The 26983-nt window shown below is 44.8% G+C and overlaps 1 protein-coding gene across 1 annotated transcript in view; it reads right to left on the bottom strand.

Annotated features, from left to right (window-relative positions):
* The window catches only part of LOC117049654 (protocadherin gamma-C3-like), a 70552-nt gene extending 45847 nt beyond the window's left edge, over positions 1–24705 (bottom strand). Inside the window, exons 1-2 of the mRNA XM_033154459.1 lie at positions 22332–24705; positions 9082–11790 (exon numbers count right to left, since the gene is read on the bottom strand). Of these exons, the coding sequence (XP_033010350.1) occupies positions 9082–11790; positions 22332–24668 (5046 nt within the window). The 5' untranslated portion in view covers positions 24669–24705. The remainder of the gene's footprint in view (positions 1–9081; positions 11791–22331) is intronic.
* Between the last annotated feature and the right edge of the window lie 2278 nt (positions 24706–26983).

Genomic DNA, 26983 nt, shown 5'->3' with positions numbered 1-26983 from the left:
AAGATGGAGACAGTCACGTTGGCACAGAGTGGAGGAGAACCATTATCCTTAGCTTGAATCTGGAAAGCCAGTTGCTGGGTTTGCTCATAGTCAAATGAGCAGCCACTGTAGATAGTACCGTTCTCCATAACATAGACATAGGAGGAAATGGGCATTCCATTTATGATATGCTCCACTAACGAATAAGACAGGTGTGAGTTCTGGCCCAGATCAGGGTCAAAGGCAGATATAGAAATGATTGGCAGCCCCAGAGCATTGTTCTCAGTTACTAGGGTCTCATATGCAGGCTGTGAGAAGTGGGGTGGGTTATCATTCAGGTCAGATATATTTACAAGGAAGTTTCTTTGACTGGAGAGAGGTGGAGAACCAGAATCTGTAGCTGTGATCATAACTTTGTACTGTGAGATTTCCTCCCGATCTAGGGGGCCACTGGTGATCAAAGAGTAGTGGTTCTTAAAAGAAGGTACAATCTGGAAGGGGACATCTGCAGGGAGATGAAGCTGCACTTCTCCATTTCCCCCGGAATCTGCATCGCTGACTCTGAGGAGCCCTGCTGTGGTACCTGGGGGAGCATCTTCTGGTATGGTGGTGGTGAGGGAAGTGAACCTAATGATAGGCTCATTGTCATTCACATCCACTACCTCCACTAAGACGTTGCAGTGTGCGTCCATGGAAGGTGACCCTTGGTCTTTGGCCCTCACATCAATTTCATACAATGTGTCATCTTCATAATCCACACTTCCCAGGACTCTTATCTCCCCAGTCTCCTCATTAAGGCTGAACATTTTCCGGATTTTCTGTGGTGTGTGGTTGCTGAAGGAGTAGGAAACTTTCCCATTTGCCGCCTCATCATTGTCTGTAGCTTGTAAATGTATCACAAGGGCCCCCACTGGGGCATTTTCTAGTAGGCTAACTTTGTACACCGACTGGTTAAAGACAGGTGGATTGTCATTGGCATCTATGACTGACACGAGAATCTTTGCTGTACCAGATTTAGCAGGAACTCCCCCATCCAGGGCTGTAAGCACCAGGGGGTAGCGCTGCTGTTGTTCTCTATCCAGCGCCTTCTCTAACACCAGCTCAGGTTTGCTGCCGCCTTTATGTGACTTAACACTGAGGCTGAATTGTCCACGTGGACTCAGCTGGTAGGTGCTGACTGAATTCATGCCAACGTCCAAATCTTCAGCACTTTCCAGGGGGAAGCGGGCCCCTGGCATTGCAGACTCTGCTATCTCCAAATGGGTGAGACTGGTAAGAAAAACTGGGTCGTTGTCATTCACATCCAGGAGCTCAACTTCCACACGATGGGAGGCTGTTGGGTTTGCAAGTAGGAGCTCCAGATAGAGCAGGCAGTGTAAGCTGGGCCCACAAAGCTGCTCTCGGTCCAGCCGTTCTTTCACTACCAAGACACCATTTGGCACCTTGGCTTCAAAGTACTTTTCAGCAGAGCCAGCCATGATCTGCAGCTGTCGGGAGACCACCCGGGCAGCATCCAGACCCAAGTCTTTAGCCACATCCCCAACAAAGGCCCCAGGTGCTAACTCCTCAGGAATGGAATAACGAAGCTGTGCCATCTCTCCAGCACTCTGGAGAGAGACAGAAACCAAAAGCAAAGCTCTTACTTGCCATGGCAGGAGTAGTCTTTCTTCCAGAGACAGCATAATGCCGCCAAAATTTCCTCTTCCTTTGCTGGACCTCTGTCCTCTCTGATTCCAGCACAGCCAAGGAAACAACACAGAATCCCGGGTTAGATCGCGCATGGGATGAGAAAGCGGCGCACCATCTGCATCTTTTCTCTGTTTTTCTTCCACAGAAAACAGCGGCGGTGCCTAGTCCGTATCGGAATCGAGAGGGGAGGAGCTTTATTGTCCATCAAAGCAGATACAGGGCTCCTGGAATCAAGGAAGCTCCTGGCTGTTTGCAATGGACCACCCATTCTCCCCCTCCCCAGCTCCAGCAATGGTGTGGGGGAGGTCTTAAAGCGCCAGTGCAAATGTTGAAGAGCTGGGAGCCCATTCGCCAGCTGTCAGTGACTGGATTTCCCAAGATAATTATATGAACAATAAATCCTATGTCATTACAAGCTTTTGAATTCATTAATGAATGTCACAAGCATTTAAATTCAATAATGAACACCCTTTGTTTGGAATGGCCGGGGTCATAAGCTAAACCAACAAACCCACATATTTGGCAGATTTTTTTTTTAAAATAGAATGCAACAAACACCAGTGGCTGCACAATTAAGTGATATACTGCCATTTGCTGGATATAAGATCACGTTAAAAGACCCATTGATTGTCTGCCTGAATTTCCTTTAAATGAATGGCATTCAATAACCAATGCAGGAGAGCTCTTCAAAGCTCACTCCCACTATGGCCTTTGTTCTCCAAATGGAGTATACTAAGAGTCTATCCATAAACCCTTTCCTGAATTTCAGGAGTTTTGCAGCCAGTGCACAAAACAGAATAAACCATGACATCACAAAGGAAATTTCTAAGCCTCTGGAGTCAAAGGTTAGGAGGAGCAAGTTTAAAAAGAGATTTATGAGCAAGAACCTGGTCCCTGAGGTTCCCAACGAACAGCTTCCATAGTGGAGACAACTAAGATAACAGTTAGGGAAGGGGTCAGATCAAGGGGATTCATGGAGTTCCTGGAAAAGATGAAAGAAATCTATGAATAGAAGTATCTTCTCTCCCCTAAAGGTAGACAATGCCTTCTGAATGTTATCATGGTAGACTTCAGTGAAGAGGTAGATGAGGTGTCCTCTGTCTTATGTGCTTGCCTTAGAAGCACCTGGATTTGCTCCTAGTGGCATCATGTGCGGATGAGAAGCTGGGCACCTCCCGTGTGTGAGATTTCACAGTAGAAATGAAACAGACATTATGTATTTACAGTGATGGTTCTTCTCCAGGAGTGCTGTGCAGATAATATAGGGCAATGATCACAGGTTCTTCGTATTGCATTTGTTATTCTGTTAGCTATATTGGTCTTCACTGTCCAGAGGAGTATTTGTGACTAAAACCTGGTTTTGAAACACGGTCCATGGCTTTAAACGCAAGCATCTGGGAATACTGGAAATCACTGCTGCTCCACTGCCTCTGGAGTGAGCTGCTTGCTATGTGCAGAGACATGCTCTCTGGCATGGACAAAGTTTGTTCTGACCAAGGTACAATCTTTTGGGTATTTGGGGATGTAAAAAATGTGCACCACCATATGCTCCATGGCAAAGACGTCCACCTCATTTTAACATTAAACTTATAGCTTCTATTTTATAGGCAAGCCTCCTTTTCACCACAGCTGTGACTTCCCAATAGTCACATAATGCCCCAGCTGGAGTATAGTTGCACGGGGTGGAGTCCCCCTATATATGGAATTGCCATACTAAGTAAGATGTTGCTCCAATATAGAGCTTTCCGGACCAAGCAATGGTCAACTTCCTTAATTCCTGGCCAATGTTTTTCAAAGAAAGTCTTAACAAGTAAGTGATGATAGAACTGCTGCTTGTTCTACTAAACAAAGAAGGTTAATTACTCTGATTCTAAATATCTCTGTGTGTCACAGGCCCTGGAGAGGGTAGGAATCGTCAACACCTGCATTTCCCACTTCTGCCTGATACATTTCCATGGATCTTCTTACATCCATTTTGACTCCATGGAGGAGCTTGACTCACATGTACACAGGGACTCACAGTTTACAGGTTCCTTTCAAAGCAGTAAAAATCTATTTCCACAGTTATCATCTCACTAATCAACTATTATATAGCAGTCATTTGGGGATGCAATTTCCCGTTCTTTGCTATGATTTCTACGTAACCTAAACTCACCCTTCTAGCAGAGAGCACAGAACAATTTGCAGCATCCACAAAACTGCTGCAGGGTGGAAGCACCTTGAGATTCTGGACTCAGGCTACATCAAGAGCAATTTTCTTCAGCTCAAGAGTTTGTATTTGTATATTCCAACACACAAAATCACAATATCAAATACATTCCTTTACTTACTGATTCTGCCTTTTCTAATTCCTGAGGATACACATTAAAAATACTTAAGGATACTATTCTTTATAATGTTTTTGTCTTGATAATGCCAATGTCTTTATACACTCGTGCTTCTCTTGAATTCACCTGCACATAACTTTCAACTTTGCAATCCTATTTATTTTCAGAATCCATTTAGTCGCAAATAGAATGCATACTGTACAAATATTTCTAACTAGTTATATACAGTCTTGGTTCACAGAGCTACGAACGCTGCATACCAAGCCAAGTGGCTTTGAAAGATGCAAAGGCACTTGGCTTGGTTTAACTAACACACATGAATTACACTACATGACACTGTGCTAAACGTCATAGGAAACAGTTTGGTGAGAAGCATTCAAATCAGTTCCTAATGTACACTTGTGCCATTTAACTTAATGGAACGGAAAAGAAATTCTGTATTCTAAACCCTTGTCTTTAATGAAATCACAATAAATATTTGGTGCACAGGAAAACATTTGAACAGAACAATAGAAATGGGAGACCTTGGAATTAGGATTTGAGAAGAGTGGGGAGACTGAAATGTCACTTCAAAATCTGAAATGTGATTAAGTTTGATTGCTTTAGACTTTTTGGACAGTTGATGACTATTTTCTAGGTTCAAGATTGTAGACAAGCAAGCAAGAGGGAAATTTTAAACGCTGGAGGTCAACATAAGTTTCATTACATGCTCCCATCCCCCTACAGTAAACTCATTTGTGAAAGGCACCATAAGATCTTGGGTAGGGTCTCTGGGCAGGGATTGTGTATGTTTATTGCTGTCAAATCTCATCCGGTGGCAGATGGCTAGACAGAATGATGTTAGCCAGCTCTTTCCACTCTTTGTCTTCCATTATCTTTACAGAAAAATAAACATGGTAACTTTCTTGCATTGCTCTAGATTAGATGTATTCAATCATAAAGTTTCTGATCTTGGATTCTCCTGTGTTGCTTTGGCTGCATATGCTCATCTTAATTTTCAAAGTGAGATTTCTTCTTTCCGATTTCAGCGTCCCATAATTCAGGGATACTTGTTACAACTAGAAGAACAGTGTGTTTGGCAGTAAACCCCACAGCATATGAAGCTGTCGCTTGCATTTATTTCAGTGCACAAAGCGCAGCAGGTCCTGGCCCCTTGCAGTAGATTTTCAAGCACATATGATTTTAATAAGTACACCCTCCTCAACTGAAAATGTAATGAACACACTAAATGTTCACATATTTTCAGTAATATGTGAAGGAGCCCTGATTATATTTGGTGAGAGTCTGCCCCGGTTTTGCATATTTTAGAACCAGATGGCCTACTAATGCAAAGCCTCTGTGCATCATTCTAACTTTTTTAAAAACACTGAAACTAATGGTTCTGCCTGTACAGATTAAGAGTACATCAGCTTAGGGTCATCATATTGTGCTGGAATTGCTAATGCCTATTGACAGGACACACACGGACACACAAACACACCTCTCTTCCGCTGTCTCTTTTGCCCACCCTATTTTTTTGATCACAGTCATTTTCTTAACAATCTCCCAGACTATGTAATTTTGGGTAGGAAAATGTAGCTAAAACAATTCCCAAGGATCTCAGGGTTCACATGTCAACCATTTGAAGCAAAGAAACATGTATGGCAGTTAAAAACGCCTAATTATGAATTGATAACAGCAATGCAACCCTTCTGGCATCAGAATAGTAATAATAAACAATAATAATTTAAATCTCAACAACAAATAAAAACTACAGACAAAATCACTAATCAGTTATCAATGAATTAACATCATCACCATCATTATCATCATCATTATTACATTTATAAGGATGCCCTATAACAGTTTTCTGGGTGGCTCACAAACCAAACCAAGCAGTAAAATACAGCATATTAAAAACCTATAATGAATTAATTAAAAACTGATGCACAATTTAAAACTCAAGGTATAAAATAAAAGCAAGCTACATACAAAATATCAATTACTGTTGAGAATGCGTATATATATTTCCCACACAACCGAAAGGTTAGGTACCACATTGCTCTAAAACATGTTCAGATATCAGATGCCAAATACTAAATGCCAAATTAACCAGGTACAAAGACTCAAAACCAGTTCACTGAAATGATGGCCCTGAAAGCTATCCACAAACTATCAGGGGTGAGAACTGGCCTGGAGCCAGACTCTTTCTTGCAACCTCTCCTTCACCCTTGCAATCTCTGGGCCTCCTGGTCCTTCTTCCAGCATCCTATCCACATAAAGCCACAGTTTACCTCTGTACCCTAAAACAACTTCCTGCCTATAGCATCTAATTGTGTAGCAGAATGCACCCTGAGCATGTGTCTACACTGCAGATTCAAACTGGTGCAGCAATCATTCCCAAGGAATTATAGGAATTGTGCTTCTGGCTCAGTTCTCATTGAGGCTGTACACCTGAGTCTGGGCTGTACCACTTCAGACTGCAGGCGGGGACTCAAGATGGCTGTATGCTCCTCCATGCCAGCCACCCCACGGTTAGGATCCATCTTCCTGACCTCTAGCTTTGAAAGAGCTCTGAATTCTTTGTACGTAGGAACATTCAAAGATGTGGGTTTCACCTGCAATCTGAAGTGGTACAGCCTAGAAACAGATTAACCATCTTGGTGAGAACTGGGCCTCTGTGAGGAAATCTTAGAAACATGACACACAACGTGCTCTCTAAACGTTCATGAATATTTCAAAGGAAACTAGCATGTACATACAATCCCAGCAATTAACATTTTCACTGCCAGCCTTCTGCTCTTACACAATGACAAGATAAAATGAGTGTCACACGAGTGCTACCTAATGTTAGCAGTGATCAGATTATGAGAGGAGCCTGGGAATGAAGGGGATCCGATGCCTCCTAGGCACTTTGCCTATGCCTGGTATTTTAGGGGGAAGACTGTTGGATAGAATGGGGATGGAGTGAAAGACAACAACATTTAAGTCAAGCTGAAAGTAGCCTGCCGCTAGTGATTCCAAGAAGAAAGCTAAAGCCTGAAACTTTAGGTTAAACCTTGAGACTCAGAAACCCAAAAGCACAATGTTCTTGTGCAGCTGGTGGGAGAGTCAGGAAAAAGCTTACCTATGTAGGTGTTGACCAGTGTGCTTTGTAGGCACTGTGAGAAATAACCTGGCAATTGTTGTTGTTATTACTCCTCCTCCTCCTCCTCCTCCTCCTCCTCCTCCTCCTCTGTACACAGTAGCTTTTTTGGATTGCAGGCAAAATCTCTAGTTAACATTCACTTTCATGCAATAACGTATTGCATTATCTTTTCACTTTTTGACTATTGATACGAACTCTATGATGGGGCTGCCTATGTTTTCCTGGACATTCAACAGGGAGCACATTATCTTTAGCATTGTAGCATCTCTACTAGCTCCCACCTGATCAGGGACACCATGGAGGGCTAGGTCCCCCTCAATATTCTGTTGCCTGTGAGCTGTCTGAAGCTATCCTGTATAGGGAAGGGTGTTTTTTTGTATTTTTATATATGTTGGAAGCTGCCCAGGGTTGCTGGGGCAACTCAGTAAGATGTGTGGATATAAATAGTAAAATTATCATTATGGAATGGGACGTCCCTATTTTCATTAGAGAAATGTTGTTATGACAGAATGCCTAAGCCTCTTTGCAAACTTTTCACATTTTGCACTTGCGATAGAGTGGGGCATTCTTTAACACCCACCCACACTTATTGTGTAATAATATTTACAGAAAATAACTTATAGCGAGTACCTGATCTTAGACTAACTCACCACAGGAAAGATGCATCCTGTTTTGTAGAAAGAACAGATTGGCGAAATTACAGAAATTCCAAGGACTAGAAAGTAAAGCAAGCAGGGCAGAAAAGTGCACTGGGTGGAAGAGGGAAATGGCAGCTCTTTAAGACACCAGTTTATTCCATAGCCTGGTGTCCAAACAATTTACTCATCAGTCACAGCTCTGACGTCACTCATTTGCCCAAAACACTGAAAGGTGGGGATAGCTGGGCTGGCTCACTTAGAAGGGTACTCACATATTTTGCTTGATAACTTCATTTCTAGAAGGGTTCATTTCTAGGCGTACATTTTTAAAATGAAAGCTCAAAGTCTAGGTCCCCTGGCAAGCATAGGCCCCAGCGCAATACCCGCAACCCCCTCAATTTTTTAAAATAAAAAACATAAGGTCCTTCATTGGGAACAGAAGCACCAAACCAGGTGGCAACAGCTGCCACCTTCTCCAATGGTCCCAGGGTCTCTGGGCCTCACCTCAACATAGTGGTGCTATATTGTGGTCCAGAAGCACTCAGGGGAAATGAAAATGGCATTTCTCAGCATCAGGGCAAGGGAGCACAGGCATCCGGAGCTACTTTTAGCACCATCTGTCCTCACCACCCCCATGCTGCTCCCCATCGTTGCCTCCACCTGCTGCGACCCCCAGGTAAACTAATTTGGGGGTGCACACCTGGTGGCTGGTCCTGTGTGTGGGCCTCCTTCTGAAAGGCATCCATGCTCAGACTCTTTTCCAGAAGTCTCTTTTGTATAGAAAAGCATCTTCTCTGGAAGGCTGTTGCCATTCCTTCCATAGAAAGTGCCATTTCCTCCTACCAAATTAGTCTGCATGAGAAGCCATCAGAGCCCTGTTCCAATGTCTCTTCTTGAAGAAGCACCCAAGCAAAAAGGCCTCCCAATACATATCCAACCCATTATTTACACAGCATTACTGTTTCCTTGCGTATGATTTTTCGTAAAACATAAACTTACTGGGAACTATCATTCTTCAGAGGCAATGACTATGCAACCCAACAACAGCTGAGCACATTGACCTGACCCAGAGCAGAAAGAACAAACCACCCAACTCCATGTAATGTAGGAAGGAAACAACACATGCACAGGTGGGGCTCTTAATCATGCTATTAAATGACACAGCACTAGATGGAGACAGAAGACAGGAAAAAGAATGTGTTCTACAGGAACTACCCTATTTCCGGGTAGAAAGGCATTGAGTGGTCTGCCTTTAAGTCAACTTAACCTCAGAGCTGGGATTTCCCAACTTTGCCGGAGAAGGACAACAAGCATACATTACCTCAGAGGACACCCGAAGCCTCTTATTTGTACTTATTAGCTGGTTATATATTGCAGGGTCACATCTTGTGATAGTGCTCTGGCGGCTCCCCATAGGGCTGGGAGCAAAGGGCATTTTGTACAGAAGTTCACTCTGGCGAGAGTCCGTGGTAAGGACCTGCTGGTAGAAGTTTGGAGGAGTAAATCCACTCCGCACAGTGTCTATGTGGTTGAAAGGCCCCGGGGTTCTATAAAGGGAGCTTCTGGAAGCTTTGAATATATCCTTGGATTGCCTCCACTTGTAAAATTTATAAATCCCCACCCCAACCACAGTGACAAAGAAGGCCACCGAGATCAAGATGACAGCAATGATTAAATAGAAAGTCAAGTGCTTCTTGGTTTGGGGTGTAGTGGACACAGCAGTCAAGTCTGTCAGTGTCTCCCTAGATGTCTCTGCTACATTTACAGCGAGGGTCACTGTGGAGGACAAGGCAGGCTCCCCATTGTCTTTTATTAAGATGAGCAATGTTTGCTTGCGAGAATCTTCCTCTTGCAGAGAGCGAGCTGTGGTTATCTCCCCAGAATGCAGCCCCACAGTGAACAGCCCTGGGTCAGTGACCTGAAGGAAGGAATACGAGAGCCAGGCATTGTAACCGGAATCTGCATCCCAGGCCACAATTTTTGTGACCATGTAACCAGGGCTGACCGTGGGTGAGATTACTTCTGAGAGCGAAGAACTGTTGTTTGAGTTTGGGTATAAGAGCCTGGGTGCATTGTCATTCTGATCTGTGACAAAAACATTGACAGTGATGTTAGTGGCAAGGGGCGGGAGGCCGGCATCACGAACCTGCACCCCTAGCCTGAACTCCATGGTGCCCTCATGGTCCAAGGGGACTAGGACATATATACTGCCATTTTCCCGGTTAATAGAAAAATACCTGCCCGCCAAGTCTCCCGAGGACATGTGACTATCCAGGATGGAGTAGGAAAGGTGGGAATTCCGGTTCAGATCCGGGTCAGAGGCACTGATGTTAAAGATCAGGGTCCCTGGAAGGTTGTTTTCCTCCACGTACACATCATAGGAGGATTGTGGAAATTTAGGAGGGTTGTCATTTACATCAGATACTTTAACCAGTATTTGCTTTTCTGCCATGAGTGAAGGTGTGCCTGCATCCTGAGCGGTGATGGTGATGTTGTACTCAGAGACAAGTTCCCTGTCCAAGGGTCCTTTGGTCTGTAAGGTATAATAGTTTTTAAGGGAAGAGCTGAGGGCAAAAGGGATCCCAGAAGGTATAAAGCAATTTACTAGGCCATTATCACCAGAGTCCTGATCCGTGACACTCAGCAAAGCAATCACAGTCCCTGGAGCAGCGTCTTCTGGTACTGGGCTGTACACCGATGTCACTGTTATTTCTGGGGTGTTGTCGTTCACATCCACAATCTCTACCAGCACTTTGCAATGAGCAACGGCAGGATTTGAACCCTTATCTTTTGCCTGTATATAAATCTCATAAAATTTGGCTTCTTCAAAATCCAGCAACCCCTTGAGCCTCAGTTCTCCAGTGGCAGAGTCTAGGGCAAAGAGCTGTCGGACTCTGGCAGGGGTGTGACTGCTGAAAGAGTACACAATCTCCCCATTGGGGCCTTCATCCAGGTCGAAAGCTCTGGTTTGGACAACCAGGGTGTTCAAGGGTGTGTCTTCTTTCACGCTGGCTCTGTAGATGGACTGGTTGAAGACGGGGGCGTTGTCATTTGCATCCAGGACGTCAACCAGCACCTGCAAGCTGGCCGATCTGGGTGGGGTCCCTCCATCCAGCGCCGTGAGAACCAGCTGCACTTCCCGCTGCTGCTCCCTGTCCAGCTCTTTCTCCAGCACCAGCTCCGCATACTTCGTCCCGTCGCCTCGCGTCTGCACGTCCAGCACGAAGTGCGGGTTGGCGCTGAGCTGGTAGGTCTGCAGAGAGTTGCTTCCCACATCGGGGTCCTGCGCGCTCTCCAAGGGGAAACGCGCTCCGGGGGTCACCGACTCGCTGATCTCCAGCTTCATTTGCTTGCTCTGGAAAGCCGGGTCGTTGTCGTTGACGTCCCGGATCTCCACGGTCACGCCGTACAGCACCAGCGGGCTCTCGGCCACCACCTCCAGGCTCAGCGCGCACGGCGAGAGGGCCCCGCAAAGTTCCTCGCGGTCGATGCGCTCGCTCACCAGCAACTTCCCGCTGCCCAGGTCCACCTCGAAGTACTTTCGTCCGCCCCCCGACACCACGCGGAGGTTCCTCGCGGGCAGCTGGGCGAGATCCAGGCCCAGGTCGCCCACCACGTTGCCCACCGAAGAGCCCCTGGGCATCTCCTCCGGGATGGAGTAGCGCGTGGCGGCGAGCGCTCGCTCCGAGACGCCCAGCCACAGCCAGAACCCCACGACGGGCAGCCATCGCGCTCTCGGCCGGCTCCTTCCCGCGGCGCCTCTCATCTCCCGAGGAGGAGCGGCTCCCGGCCTCGCAAAGTTTCTTTCTTTTTGCGGGAGCGGCGGGGAGGTCCCTCTAAAAGTTTTCAGCCGTCCCTTCCATGCTGCCGCGACCCTGCCCGGTCCAGGCTCGCTTCGCGCGGACTTTGGGGGTCGGGCATTGCTCGGCGCTCCGGCGGCGGGACTGCGCTCCGTCTGTTGCTGGCGCTCAACTCGCGGCGGCAGCGGCGGCGTCCCACTTCGCGCTGCTTCGCCGCCAGCATCGCCGGGTCAACAGCGGCGCGCAGAGTCGCGACCATTAACTGCAGGAGAGGCCGCTCCCGCTCCGCCTCCCCGGCTCGCCGCCGGGACTCCGAGGCACCCGTGGCACGAGGCGCACGGCTCCATCCAAGCTGGGCCGGCGGGGCCCGGTGACTTCTCTTTTTGGGGGGGCGGGGGCGTTCCTCGGTGAAAAGCTTGTGGAGGCTGCCCCCTAGGCTGCACAGCCCTCCCCGCTCTGCCGCCGCGAGGAGAGAAGGGAAGCGCGGACCAAGGAGGCAGCAAGGGCTCATTGTTCTCGCTGGGGAGCGTGGAGGAAGGGCTGGACCCCGGACGCTTCCCAGGGATCGGGAGAGAGAGGTGCCTGCCTGCCTCCGGTCCGGTGCCTCCGCCTCTGGCTCCCTCGCTCACGCTCTCCCGGCGTGGTGGCTCTGTGGGGCAGCCCAGTGCTCCCCATGCACGGCATTGCTCAGGGAGAACCCGCAAGCAAGCCAAGTCGGTGTAAGCTTCCTCTCTGCCTCTGCTCCCCGAAGGGAAAGGGGTGAACAGGAAGGTGGCAGGTTATTTTTATTATGATTTTGTTACAGGTATTTCTATCCTAACCTACATTGGAAACCCCCAGGACAGTTTGTGTGTGCATGGATTAAAATGCAGACAATATACAACAGAACAGTAATAAAACCCAGCGATCTTATGCGAGCAAGCAAAGAATCCACAGGGCTAAAATCAGCTCTAAAAGGGCTGGGGAAATGGAAAAGTCTGTCTGGTGCTGGAAGGACGACAAAATAGGTACCAAATGGACCCCTCTACAGATAACACACACTTCACAACTGAGGCACCACCACTGAGAAGGCCCTTTGGGGGAGCAGCTGCCTTCTCCCAGAAGACATTCTGTTGAAGTTCTGAATGTTTGGGCCAACACATAAAGTATCCTGGGTCCTAAGCTGGAAAAGGCTTTAAAAGTCAAAGCCAGCACTTGGGCTCAGAAATTGGGAGCCAATGCAACTGGCATAGCACCACTGTTACATTATCCTAATAAGCCTACCCCAGTTGGTGACCCAGCAGCTGCATTCTGAACTAGCAGCAATTTCCAAGCCATATTTCAGAGGCAACCCCACAGAGAGTGTATCACAGTAGTCTAACCTGGTACAGCATAATCAGTCACAAGACACGGCACACACACACCATTTCAATGGCAATGCCTATGAACTTTGGAGCCCCCCAGTCCCCTCAAATATTTTAGGGGAGCCTAAGGGACCTCAGTCCCTAGGAGTTGGCCCCTATGAACTTGGAAGTTACCAGAGATGCTAAGCTAAACTTACAATTGCTGCTTGCTTTCAACTCCCTGCTACACTGCCCAGAGACAGAAGGTGAGGGGACCTGGGGAAGTAGTGTCTGTCTGCTCCTCTCACTTGCCTTTGATCTCACTGTAGGCGGTGGGGTTTGGCTCCACAGGGAGGGCACAGGCAAAGTGCAGAAGCAACCATTACCCTGCACCAAAGCTTGCTTAGCTATCGCTCTCTCTCTCTCTCTCTTAGGAGTATGACAAGAAGGTTTAGGCCAGTGATCACCACAAGGAGAAGCCGCTGCTGCTTCTGTTTGCCCACCTGCAAACCCCACCCTAGAAGAGAATGAGTGGGAACCAGGGCATCAGACAGTCTGAAGCAGTCACCTCAGGTGGTAGAATCCCTGCAGGGACCCCCCCCCAACTGTTGCCACCAGAGTAGTGAAGAGAAGCGGCGGCAGTGTCTTCCAAGTTCCCGTGAGGTATCACAAGAACCCACAGAGGCCTCTGGAGGCCTTCTCATGGGGCTCTCACTAGAACAGTGCCAGATTAGGGCAGTGCAAGCAGTTCTCTTGTACAGGGCTCAGAGCCAAGGGGGAACAAAATAATAATAATAATAATAATAATAATAATAATAATAATAATAATAATAATACATTTATTTATATGGGTATCTACTAAGAAGACCAGTAAAAAATACAAAAAGGAATTATTGTGAAGATAAGAAATATTTTTTTTCCTTGGGGGTGGGTTGGGGAGACACACCAAATTTTGTACTTGCTCAGGGCACCATATTATCAAACTGGAACCCAGAAGCCACAGCTACACAACCCCATAAGTGAGTCTTGGGTGGGGGCAGCAGGTGGCACATATATAGGGGCAAAATGAGATGGGGCACCTCTGGTGGGAGCCCGTGCTTGCTTGTTTGCTTACCTTTCCTTTTGATCTGAATGGCACAGTGGGGAGGATTGACTCCAATCTGCAGCATTGCACCATCCCAGGGAGTTAATGAGAGGAAGAGGAGGCTGCTTCTGATATGAGCAACCACTTGCACATTTCTGCTCTGAGTTTGGACAGCCAAGCGGCACCAGCTAGAGACTGCAAGTAGGCAGAGAACCGTCCTTCTCAGACAAGGGGGGTCAGAACATCCAAGTCTCAGGATGCTTCCTTTCCTTTCTCTGTGTTGCTGATAGAACAAGTAGCTTCAGTCTAGGTGAATGGGACTATGGGACAGGAATTGTAGTTATTCAAGATGAATGAGCCTGAAGTAAAAAGGACGCAAACTTGGTGTTACGTGATTCAAGCCATTAAACAGTGTTGGGAGGTATACTGATGTATAATGTTTACCAACAATTTCTAGGATGGAGCAGTGCTTAAGCTGAGCCCTTCCCTTCTTCAGCTGCAGCTAAATCATAGATTCACCCTCCAAGGGGTTGCGCAACAGTCTTAAAGCATTGCTCTTGCCCCTGCTTGCTCCTACCTGCTCACTCCTGCATCTCCTCTTCTTCTCTACCCACCCTGTTCAACTGGCCAGTGCTCAAGGCAACTGATCACCTACCTATCATGCTTCCCTGCCAATACGAGTTCTTAGCAGCTGGTATTGGAAACATACACATCCCGTTTATGATCACAGGTAGCTGTTTCCATTATGCAACAGTAGAGTGCCTATCAGTTAAATAATTGCTGGAATATGTAAAACTGGCTGACAGTGTATCAGACCATTAGCCCATCATTGACTACTTAGGACTCTCATACCTAAGGGACCGCCTCTCCTGGGTAGGACCTTAAGGTCCTCAAATAATAACTTTTTGGAGGTTCCGAGCCACAAGGATACTAGGTTGGCTAGAACTAGGGCCAGGGCCTTCTCAGTACTGGCCCCGACTTGGTGGAACAAGAGACCAGGGCCCTGCGGGATTTGGCATCTTTCCGCAGGGCCTGCAAGACGGAGCTGTTCCACCTAGCCTTTGGGTTGGTTTCAGTTTAACCCTGATGTTTCGTTCTTTTGGTGTGATTGGTGGGCTACTTAAAAATGAGGCTGCAGTCTAGATTAAATTTTAAATTGTATTTTAATCTGTATTTTAATGAATTGTTGTGATTTTATTGGTGTTAGCTGCGTTTAGCGGGGAAGGGCGGGGTATAAATAAAAATTTATTATTATTATTATTATTATTATTATTATTATTATTATTATTATTATTATTACTCCAACAGGCAGCAAGTCTAAGACCTCAGGAGAACATCTTTCATAGAATCAAAGAATTGTAGAGTTGGAAGGGAACCAAATGGTCATCTAGTCCAACCCCCTGCAAAGCAGGAGCCACAATAACCTCTTTAGCTGGCAGTGGGAGAAATAGGAACGGAGGACCTTCTATATCAAAAGCACCAAAGATCCCATATTTCTTCCTATCCACCAGCAGGAAAACCAGGAACGTTGTACTTTGGTCAGATGAAATGTCTATTCAGGAATGCTTTTTTATAGACTCAAAGAAAGCAAGTTTGTACTGAATCTTAGGCTTAATGAGATACTCTTCCAAATCCCACTTGAACAGAATTTCCCACCAAAGGCCTAGCTTCTAAAGAACAAAATTAAATGGCCAGAAAATGGCATGGGCATTGATGCCAATGCTAAATACAGGAATGGAGATGCTTCTTCATAAACATTAATAGTGCAGGAAATGCAGCTGAAAGACAGATTATTTGAAGTGCAGCAATTTCATAAGGCACATTGAAGGATGGACAATTCAAAGATATAAACTCTGAAAATCAACTGAGGCAGTCAACACCACACTGGACAGTACAAGAATGACTGTTATTTTCACATCTTCTCTCTTTTTAAACATTCTCTCTCTCTCTCTCTCTCTCTCTCTCTCTCTCTCTCTCTCTCTCTCTCTCTCTCTCTCTCCTTGCTGCTTTAAACAGCAAACAAAAAACCATCCACCTTCTGACCCAAATAAGAACCCCCAAGGTGGCATACACTTAAAAATGATGAAATGTAAACCCAGCATAATACAACAGAGAGAGCACAGGAAGCACGTGAAAAGATCAGAATGATGCAGCAGGGGGTAAACATTCAGCACAGAGGAAATGTTAATGCTAACAGCTCAGCTATCCAAGTTCCATGGCAAGGCAAAAAATGTTACCCCCCCCCCCCGCAAGGCCACTAGATAAAGACTTTTTGCAGCGGATGTGCTTCTTTGTACCCCAGCCTGTTGATTCTGAATTGAAGGCCAACAACAGTGGAAACAATTAGCATGCAATAGTGATAAATCTTTATTGTGGCCTTATGGCTCTACTCAAATTTGCCTTCCTGGAACTGCTGTATTATGACAGCATGCTTTCCCCCTCTTTGGAAATTTTAATTTTTTTTTTAAAAAAAGGGAAATTCCCTTATTCCGAATAGGATTCCTCGCAAGAAAAGGGAAAAGTTGACAGCTATGTTTTGGTTACTGGCAGCTTGGCTACTGGCCCTGATCCAAATGTTCCCACCCCTGCTGACCTAGGCCAGTAAATTTATCGGTGAGAACCAGTCACAGTTCTATCACACTGCGAGCAAACGCTAAGCATCTGATTCCCATCACCGCTGCAGCGAGTTCTATGCACGCCTATCCTCAAAGCCACAGCAGAACAGTGTGGCTTGTTTTGTTTTGACCAAGAACAAACTTAGTTGGTCTCTAAGGTGCTACTGGAAGGATTTTTATTTATTTATTTATTTATTTTGTCCTGAAAGGGAATGAAGCACTCCAGTTCTGTCTCAGTTGCCCTAGGCACTGTTTGCTTGCAAGATAAATCCCACGTCTTTTAAAGCACCACTTTGGGGCACCTATACTCTTGAACCCCTTACCAAGGAAGCCCACATGCCACCTTCATGAGTGCCCCATATATATTTGTTCCAAAAGGCCTTGTTGGCAGCCGACACTGCAGTTTTGGTTAGCAGCCTTAATGCCACGCACACTGAGAGCCAGTGTGGCATAGTGGTTAAGAGCGGTAGACTCGTAATCTGGTGAACCGGGTTCGAGTCTCCGCTCCTCCACATGCAGCTGCTGGGTGACCTTGGGGTAGTCCCACTTCTCTGAAGTCTCTCAGCCCCACTCACCTCACAGAGTGTTTGTTGTGGGGGAGGAAGGGAAAGGAGAATGTGAGCCGCTTTGAGACTCCTTCGGGTAGTGAAAAGCGGGATATCAAATCCAAACTCCTCCTCTCTGCTTTTATTGGGCATTGCTCTTACATTTGCATTGTTTTTATGACTATGCTTTTTGCAGGAGCTGTGGCTTATGCTGAGGGATTTTATTGTCTGCATTATGACAGGTTGCTGCCGCTGCCGCTGCTGCGACTTTAGATTATTTATTCTATTTTTTGGTGCTGTTTTCATATTGTAAATTACTAATGTAACAACGACAACAACAATTCCAACCAGTGCTGCTCACAAACCTTTGAACTGAGCCAAATTCTTCATCAGGCTACTTTTTATGTTTCTGAATGAGGCACATAGTGTTGATCTCTGACTGCAATTTATTTCAGCCTTAATTTAGAAATAGTGTGTGTGTGTGTGTGTTTTACAGTCTTGAATGGATTAGTCCTTTGCCTTGTGCAAATGTATCAGGTTGCATAGAAGGCAAAGAAGTAACGGAGGAACACCAACTGAAAATATAACAAGTTGCTAGCCGTGGAGGAAATTTATATCAGGAAAACACCACAGGCGAAAACATCTTTCCATATTCTATGGGTCATTAGACTAAAATCAGTCATGTTAAAAGGTCTGTGTGGGTGTGCAGCAAATATCCTTTGGAAACATATGCTTGAGGAATATCCCAAATCTGATGCAACCATGCAAATCTATTCATGATTAGCTCTTGACTTCTTACCTAGTCTCTCTGGATTGTGTGAGAGAGAGCCTCCTGGGTGACAAGCAAGCTTCTACCTACTTACAGCTTCTCCCTGACATATGCAGCTGGTAGCAGGAAGGAGCAGGGTCATAGCAAGGGGGGGCGTAGGGGGCGGACCGTCCCATTTTCCATATTGGACGGGGTGACAAATGATCAAGGAACAATTACTGCCCTACTAGGGCGGTTCATAAAAAACTTTTTTTAAAAATGCCTGCTCCAAAGGTCTTATCTTACTATACTAGGGATTATATAGCTATATATGAAATTTCATGAATATAGGTTAATATCTTGACCCTCCTCCACCAACATAGCTGTTTATTTGGCTGTTTTTCTATGTTGTGAAGGCTGAAATTTCAGTTCAGTGGAGCACTTACTGTTCCCAACCCTAACCCTGTGGAAAGCCATCCAATTAGACTTTAATTTGATTTTGAGATGTTTTTAGGAGGTAATTTAATTATTGTTTGATTTTATACCAATGTTATGTATCTGATGCTAGCCACCCTGAGCTCGACTTCGGCTGGGGAGGGCGGGATATAAATAAAAGTTTATTATTATTATTACTTGTTATTATTCCTTTGTAAGAAAATATGAAATAACATAAAACCATTTTTGCGGGGGGGGGGGAATCAATGGGTGTGTGTGACAAGGTTGCAATCCTGTGCACATTTACTGTTGGGAGTAAAATCCATTGAACTTGTGGGAAAGAAGGACCAAAACAGAGGATGACAATGGCATGTTCATGATTGTTTCTTGTTTACTAAATAGCAAGTATAGGACAGCCCAATCCAGACTGGGGCCTGGGGGTGGGAGAGAGAGAAGATTCAAGCCTTTGCTCCTGTTGTGGTCCTGATCCAGATCACTGCCCCCAGCAGCTGTTTACAAATTGATCATCATTGTGTCTATTTTCATCCTTACTTCCAAGTAAACACGCATAGGATTGGGCTATTACCCAACTAATGACTACAATAATTTCAGAATTACTCTCACCTGGTGGCTTTTTCTAGTTTGCCTTTATCGCTGACCAAATTATATTGTTTTTCACCTGTGTGCATCTTCATAATAAAAACGTTCATTTTCCTGGAACATTCACAAGTCACTTGGGGAACCTAAGATCAAGAGTTGCCTTGCTGAATCAAAGCAAAATCCATCTAGATCAGCATTCTGCTGTTAATATCAGAAAGCAAAGACCCCTGCAAGCTGTCAAGCAAGGCATAGAAATGAAAGGCACCAGCTGTTCCTTTGAGGTATACTGCCTTCATCTATGTAGGTTCAACCATTTTTCATAAAGCAATCTCATCACATCTTAGGATTTTGAGTTAATTATTAACTTTGTACAGAAGTATTTTCTTATGTCAGCCTTGAACTGTATGCAGACCACTTCTTTGAAGACCGTGAATTATGAGATGAGAGGTAGGGGGGGAAATCAATCCCTACCCATGCTTTGCATAGTGATAAGAACATAGCTTCAACTGAAGCAATAAAATACACAACCTGTATATAACTTAGCCTACAAATGTTTATGCCACAATAAACCTTTAAGGTAGTCATTGTGGGTTTTTCTGCAACATACAAAAACTGCTGACATTCTGGAGTAAGCTAGAGAGCAGAACATTTTCTATGTGAATTCTCAGCTACATAGAAGAGATAATAACAAATATATCAGGAATCCAATAGTTTGCTTTTAATGCCTTTGAAATTATATTCTACAAGTCCATTATTCTTTGCAGAGTGGTTTTAATTAAACCGACTTGTGATCTTTCAGATGAAGGGGTGGTTATACAAATTTTAACAACAACAGGCCATTCAGTAAATGCTAATTTACCATTGTAGATTTGACTTTAGAAATTGGTTGCCTCTAGTTCCTGCCAAAATCTGAGAAGCATTTTAAAACATGTTCAGTCAGAAAGCATCATCCTGTGTTAAGCTGCCACCTCTGTTTGTCCACTGTTGCAGCAAAGGATGACTCACATTTATCTTAAGATCAACTGAGTAACACCCAAACTTGGCTGCCAAATGTCTCCTTTTGCCTGCCATTTTTAAGTGGCCCTCCTATATATCAAAAAGTTGGTTCGGATACAAAATTACACATGTGATTTGATGATTCAAGAGAAGCCCATAAAAAGAACAAAATGACTATCGGCACCTCAAAGACTGTAATTTGTTGCCTGAAAACAACAGAGTCTTTTTAAGCCTAGCAAATTTATTATGGCGAAAGTTTTTGTGGACTAGAGTCCACCATGAAAGCTTATTCCACAATACACATGTTAGCTGCCAAAGAATTCTCTGTTGTTTTTGCACTGTGAAGCAAATCAATTGATTCGGCTGAGCCGGAACAGAACAGTATGAAACTTGCTGAGAAATTCTAGTACAGCAACTCCAGGCTGGAACTGCCCATTTAAGTCTTTTTGCCAGAGTATTCTTAATTTGGGGTAACCGGCAAGGGATCCTGCTCTTCCACTGAAAGTTGTCATTTTTTATATCAGATTTGTGTTCTTTAGTATAAATGGCCTGTTTAGTACAAAGGGCCAGCCTAATACATTTTGGCACCTGAGGCAAACCACAAAATGGCACACCCTCCCTGCCAGGGAAGAAGGGGGTAAGTGAATACCTACACCAGGAACAAGGGAGGAATAAAGATCTATTTTGGGATCTGCTGCCCCTGTAGATCCTGCCGCCTGAGGCTGTTGCCTCTCCTTGTCTCATGGGTGGGCCAGCCCTATTCAGACAAAGGCATTGTTGGCAATGGTGTTTTATGGGCAGGTGAATGAACTCTGGTGGCATGGCTGATGTTATTAGGTCCTGTCTCCTGCTTGAAACCTTATTTGATAATGATAATGATAATTTATTATTTATACCCCGCCTATCTGGCTGGGTTTCCCCAGCCACTCTGGGCGGCTTCCAACAAAATATTAAAAATATTTTCTCACTGCCTCTCCTTTCTCAGTAAGTTTCCCTAGATTACAGATGACTTAGTCCTAACAGATGACCAACATTATCTTTAGCAGAGTCAACCCATTCAAAGGAGTCTTATGCCTCTTTACAATTCCTATAATCCAGTTTTTAAAAAGGCAGAATCACATTTCAAGATTATTATTTTTAAACAGATGCAATGTGCAGCAGGGAGTAGTAGACATTGATCGGTCTGTAAGATCTTCTTGATCGCAAGGTGATAGATGGATGCTGGATGCAAGCATACTAAAAAAAAGAAGAAAGGTGCTTCTTCTTAGTATTTCTCCCACCTTTGTGGAGGAGACGCTCTCTGGGTGTGGAAGATAGTAACATGCAATATCATATCCCATTTATAGCATGCCTTGATGCAGCATCTTCTCTCCATCACCCTTGATAGCCAGTATCCTTGCAAAACCCTATCACTGATCATAACACTTTAAATTCCGTGTTATACAGTTTCACCTGTGTTACAGAATGTAAGCACCCTGCATGCCATATACACCATGTTGGAAAAACGATGGCAGACCTTTATTACAATTTCAAAAAATCACAAATGAGTAGTCACACACACACACACAAGCCTTGAAAATCCTGTTGCCACCTGCTTAAACAAGCACAGCCTTTCAGATTTGGAAAATATAGCCAAACGGAAAGCAAACAAAACTCATGTACTAGTCATATTGCATCTGAAGAACTATTCCCAGTTCTGGACATCGCATATTTAGAAGAATTTAGATAAACTGAAATAAGTTCAGAGAAGGGCAACATAGATATGGTCAGTGGTATAGAAGACAAGTATGTTTAGCTTGAGGAAAAGAAGATTGTGACAGGATTCTTCACACACACACACACACACACACACACACACCCTGCAACAAATAAGACAAGGTATTTAAAATCAACACAAAGTAAAACTGATTTGTAGCTAAATATTATGAAGTTGTTTGCGCTTGTAATAAAGTCTAGGAACACTATGCTAAATCCAGAACTGCAGTATAACATCTGATCAGTAGAGGGCAGACATAACCCAACAAATTTGTACCAAAGAAGAAATTAAATTCTTGCGATAGAATGATTGTCCTATTACCTTTGAAGAATAAAGGGACAATTCTGACATTGTTAAATGTCTTCTTGGGTCCATTACCCTCAAATCTAAAGGAAAGTTCAAGCTTACCAGGTTCCATGAAAATATCTCACTTTATGGAAATATGCATACTTTAGAGGTGCAGAAGACTACTGTATATTCTATGCCAAGATACCACCTTTTGCTTATATTGTTCATCAGGGTTCCTCCCCCCTAAAAAAGAAGCATCTTAACTAATAAGTGTAGGTGAAATTTGGGTGCCACCAAGCTGCTTTTCTTCATTCTGAACAAGCAGGTTAGAAAACGGAAATATAACAGCCTCTAGGTCTTAAAATGTATCTGTGATTCTCACCTGTATACTGTTATCAGGGATGAGATTTTCACCCAGAGATTCATTCCCAATTCCAGAATCGTCCTTCGGAATGGGATCATCTGTGGCCACCGAGTGGTTTGGTTTCAGAAAGGCAAACTCATTCCGGTCTGCCTTAGACCCTAAGCACACTTCATATGAATAGGGCAATGTCAGTGTCCCATTATTGTAGTTGCAGGAAAATTTGTGTCCCAAGCTAGAGTATAAATCAGTATTGTAGGATCCAAGCACTGTTGGGCTTCTCTGTCTCCGACATTTAAGTATTAAAACTGTTAAGACTGTAAAAAGGAATAAGAATGAGACCAAAGCCAAGGCTATAACTAAAATGGCATTCATATCAGACTGATACTTCGAGTCAGTGGCTGGTTTGCTCATTTCCGGAAGTGCCTCTTGGAAGTTCTCGGCAACCACGAGGTTGAGGACCACAGTAGTTGAGAGCGGAGCCTTCCCATTGTCCTTCACCAAGATGACCAGCTTCTGTTTCACAGCATCTTTCTCCAGAAGGGCTCGTGACGTCCTGATCTCTCCCGTGTGGGTCCCAATGGTGAAGAGGGCCGGCTCCGTGGCCTGTACCACTTGGTAGGAGAGCCAGGCATTGTGCCCAGAGTCCGCGTCCACAGCCACCACTTTGGTCACTAGGTAGCCTGGCTCTGCCGAGTGAGGAACCATCTCAAACAAGGCAGAGCCCTCAGCGCCCGGGAAAGGATACAGAACGCGAGGGCTGTTATCGTTCTGATCCAAAATGTACACCCACACGGTGGCGTTGTTGCTGAGAGAGGGAGAGCCGCCATCTTGGGCCTTCACTTGGATCTGAAACTCCCTGAATTGCTCATAGTCAAAGGAGCGCTGTGCATAGATAGTTCCCGTCTCAGAGTTGATGGAGACGTAAGAGGAGAGAGGCAGCTCCTCCATGTTGCTCTGGAGGATGGAGTAAGTGATACGTGAGTTGCGGTCCAGATCCGGGTCCGAGGCTTTGATAGCAAAAATGGAGGCACCTGAGGGATTGTTTTCAGGCACAAAGACACTGTAGGTTGATTTTTCAAAGGCAGGGGGGTTGTCATTGATGTCTGAAATCTGCAGGGAGATGGTTTTGTTGGAGGAGAGAGGGGGGCTCCCTTTGTCGGTGGCCATTATTGTGATGTTGTATCCTGAAGCTTTTTCTCTGTCTAGGGGGCTCTCTGTAAGTAGCTTGTAGTAACTGGTAGATGAAGACATAATTTTAAAAGGCAAATTATATTGTATGTGGCAAGTAACCTTCCCATTTTCTCCTTCATCTCTATCATCCACGTTGATCAAAGCTATCACAGTTCCTGGTAGGGAGTCTTCAGGAACTGGACTAAACACAGATGTTAGCAAAATCTCTGGAGCATTGTCATTCTCATCCAGAACATCAATCTCGACTTTACAATGTGCCAGTAGTCCACCACCATCTTTAGCTTCTACTAACATCATATAGCTTCTGGATTCTTCAAAGTCTAAAGTCTCCTTAACTAAAATTGCTCCGCTTTCGGGATCCAGGCTGAATTTCTGTCTTGCTTTAGCTGGGATATTGCTAAAACTGTATCTTATCTGTGCATTTGGACCTTCATCTGCATCAGTGGCTTTCACCTGGATCACTAACGATCCTTTTGGTGCGCTCTCTTTTAGGCTGAGTTTATACACTTCTTCAGTGAAAACAGGTGGGTTGTCATTGGCATCAGTGATATTAATCCATATCTGGGCTGTTCCAGTTTTTCTTGGTTCTCCACCATCCAGGCCTGTAAGGATCAAGTGGAGGCTGTGCTCACTTTCCCGATCCAGAGGTTTGCTTTGCACTAAAATAGGGTATTTATTTCCATCTGGACTTTCTTTAACTTCCAAGGTGAAGTACTGATTACTGCTCAGCTGGTAATTTTGCAGAGAATTTATCCCAACGTCAGGATCTTCAGCACTTTCAAGGGGGAATATGGCTCCAGTCAAGCTAGATTCACTTATTTCTAGCTTGATATCATCTTTTAAAAATTGTGGTGCATTATCATTAATATCCTCTATGGTGATGCTTATATGAAAAACATTTAGAGGGTTTTCAACCACAGTTTCAAAGTTAAGGACACAATGTGGTGATTTCCCACAGATGGCTTCTCGATCTATTTGGTCTCTTACATAGAAGTCTCCATGTTCCTCATTCACAGTAAAGAACTGAGCATTAGCTGCAGAAACAATACGGAGCTTCCTCTTCACCAGGTCTCTCTTAATCAGACCCAAATCCTTGGCAAGATTTCCCACAAGAGAACCCTTCTCCCTTTCCTCAGGAATTGAATACCAGACCTCTTCCGACATTGTCAGGCAGAACAAAGAGAGTAACAAGGAAAGCTGTACTTGCCGCCGGAGTGGCTCCCTGCTCCCTGTGATCTTCAACCATTTCCTCGGCTGCTTTGTTTGCATCTTTTCTCTTCTGATTCGGGTCTTCAAGTTTCTTTCATGCTGCAAGAAGTTGTTGTCAGGAACAGGCGTCATTCCGTGATGCAGTCTCAACGGGGAGGGCTTCATTTGTGGTAGGATGCTATATTGTTCTCCCTCAATTCCAGCTCCTTCAGATTTGCAGAACTTAACTCTCAGTAATTGTTACACCACAGGAAAAGTGAATGGACCCCTGATTTCTATCCTTATCCCGTATTGGCCAACAGCGGCACTCTGAGTCTCAGCTGGAAAACTGCAGGAGCGCCTACTGGCACAACGTGCTGATAAGAGTTCAGTGGCTGGCAGGGCAGCAAAATTTCTCACTAGATGTGCACAGGTTTATGCAGTTATTTAGTTGTGTGTGCATTTCACAATTCTCCCTAAGGCAGAATGTGCAAGAGTGAGCAAGCACACATATGACGAATACAGGAAAAACTCTGAAGTTATTACCTTACAGGAAAAACTCTCAAGTTATTACCTTAAGTATCATTGGTATCAACAAAGTTCCCAAGGCAGAGATATAGCACTTGGCACTTAATTGAGAGGGTTTCCTTCACAATAACCCCACCACCACCAAAACCTTGTATTGTTCAGAAGGTCTAAAGGCAATGCCCATAGTACCAGCTTTTGTGCCAAACTGCCAACCTCTTTTTATGATTAGAGGAAGAAACTGAGGCAGAAAAGGGGTGGGAGTCATTATGAAGAGCTGTTGTGTGGGGAACAACTGCAAGTGGTGGGCCCTTGGTACACCACCCCCCTTAGAATTTCTGAATCCACAATACAGTGGTACCTCAGGTTAAGAACTTAATTCGTTCTGGAGGTCTGTTCTTAACCTGAAACTGTTCTTAACCTGAGGTACCACTTTAGCTAATGGGGCCCCCTGCTGCCGCTGCACGGCCACACAATTTCTGTTCTCATCCTGAAGCAAAGTTCTTAACCTGAGGTACTATTTCTTGGTTAGCAGAGTCTGTAACCTGAAGCGTCTGTAACCCGAGTTACCACTGTACTTCATTTCATAGGACAGGAATGGGCAGACACCAAGCTAATCTATCAGCCAGAACCAGGTGCAAATGACATAGGGTTGTAGTCAACTAAGTCCTACTCAGAGGTAGACCCAGTGACATAAGTGACATTAGTCATGTCCATCAACTTCAATAGGTCTGAGTAGGACTAGCATTGAGTAGCACCCATAGAATTAACAAACAGGCTTCTTCTGAGCACATTCTGAGCCAAGGAAATCGTTTTCAGCACCAGAACAGAACTGTTCCACAATCATTCTGCACAAAAGTTCACTCCTGGTTAGTTTTCCTCATTTCAGCAGCCTAATTTACTGTAGGTGAAAAAAAAGTTTTTTTGTTATTGTTAAGTTGGGAGCCAGAAACCCTTGCCATTCTGCTGAAAATATGTTGGTAGATCCTGACCCACTGCCTGCCCATCTCTGTCTAGGATATTGCATACGATAATTCTGCAATAATTGCAACAATTGTGTTTTTTAGCCTTATAACCTATTCAATCTACAGAGACTGAGGATAGGCAAGAATGTTATATAAACAGACAAGTTGCAAATGATAATTGTAGTCATGACAAAATCAGAGAGTTTGAAATATGTTCCTAAAATTAGTATGGCCCATACAGGAAGCATATGTCTGAGTCAGAGTCCGCATCCACGACCACCACCTTAGTGACCAGGTAGCCTGGCTCAGAGGAGCGAGGGGCCAGATCTATCCCAGTGGAGCCATTGGTGGGAGGGGAGGGGTACAGGATTTGGGGAGCATTGTCATTCTGGTCCAGGATGAAGAGAGTCACTGAGACGTTGGAGCTGAGTGGTGGAGAGAGCCTCCATCCTTGGCTCTTCCATGGAACTTAATGTCCTGGAACTTTTCATAAATGAAAGAACACCAGGCATAAATAATCCCAGGCAGAATTAATACAATTATATAGAGAAGGGGAAATTGCTGATCTCATTTTTAATAAGTTATTCTCTGTCTGGATAAGTCGTTCTTCACGACTGTGGAAAGATGGAAGACTTGTCATTTATACCTAAAGCAGACACAGAAAGGGGGAAATGTTATGGTCTGTGACTGTTATGGGTGATGCTGAAGGCAGCTACATTAAGGGCACCCCAGTAGTTCTCTACTGTCAATGATCTTGAGGAGCCATTGGACCTCACAACTCTGCCCCAGGACTGGATAGCT

Source organism: Lacerta agilis, chromosome 7, assembly GCF_009819535.1.
Source record: "Lacerta agilis isolate rLacAgi1 chromosome 7, rLacAgi1.pri, whole genome shotgun sequence".
Classification (NCBI taxonomy): domain Eukaryota; kingdom Metazoa; phylum Chordata; class Lepidosauria; order Squamata; family Lacertidae; genus Lacerta; species Lacerta agilis.
The sequence above is the reverse complement of the archived record's forward strand: the minus strand, read 5'-3'. Positions and strand labels throughout refer to the sequence as shown.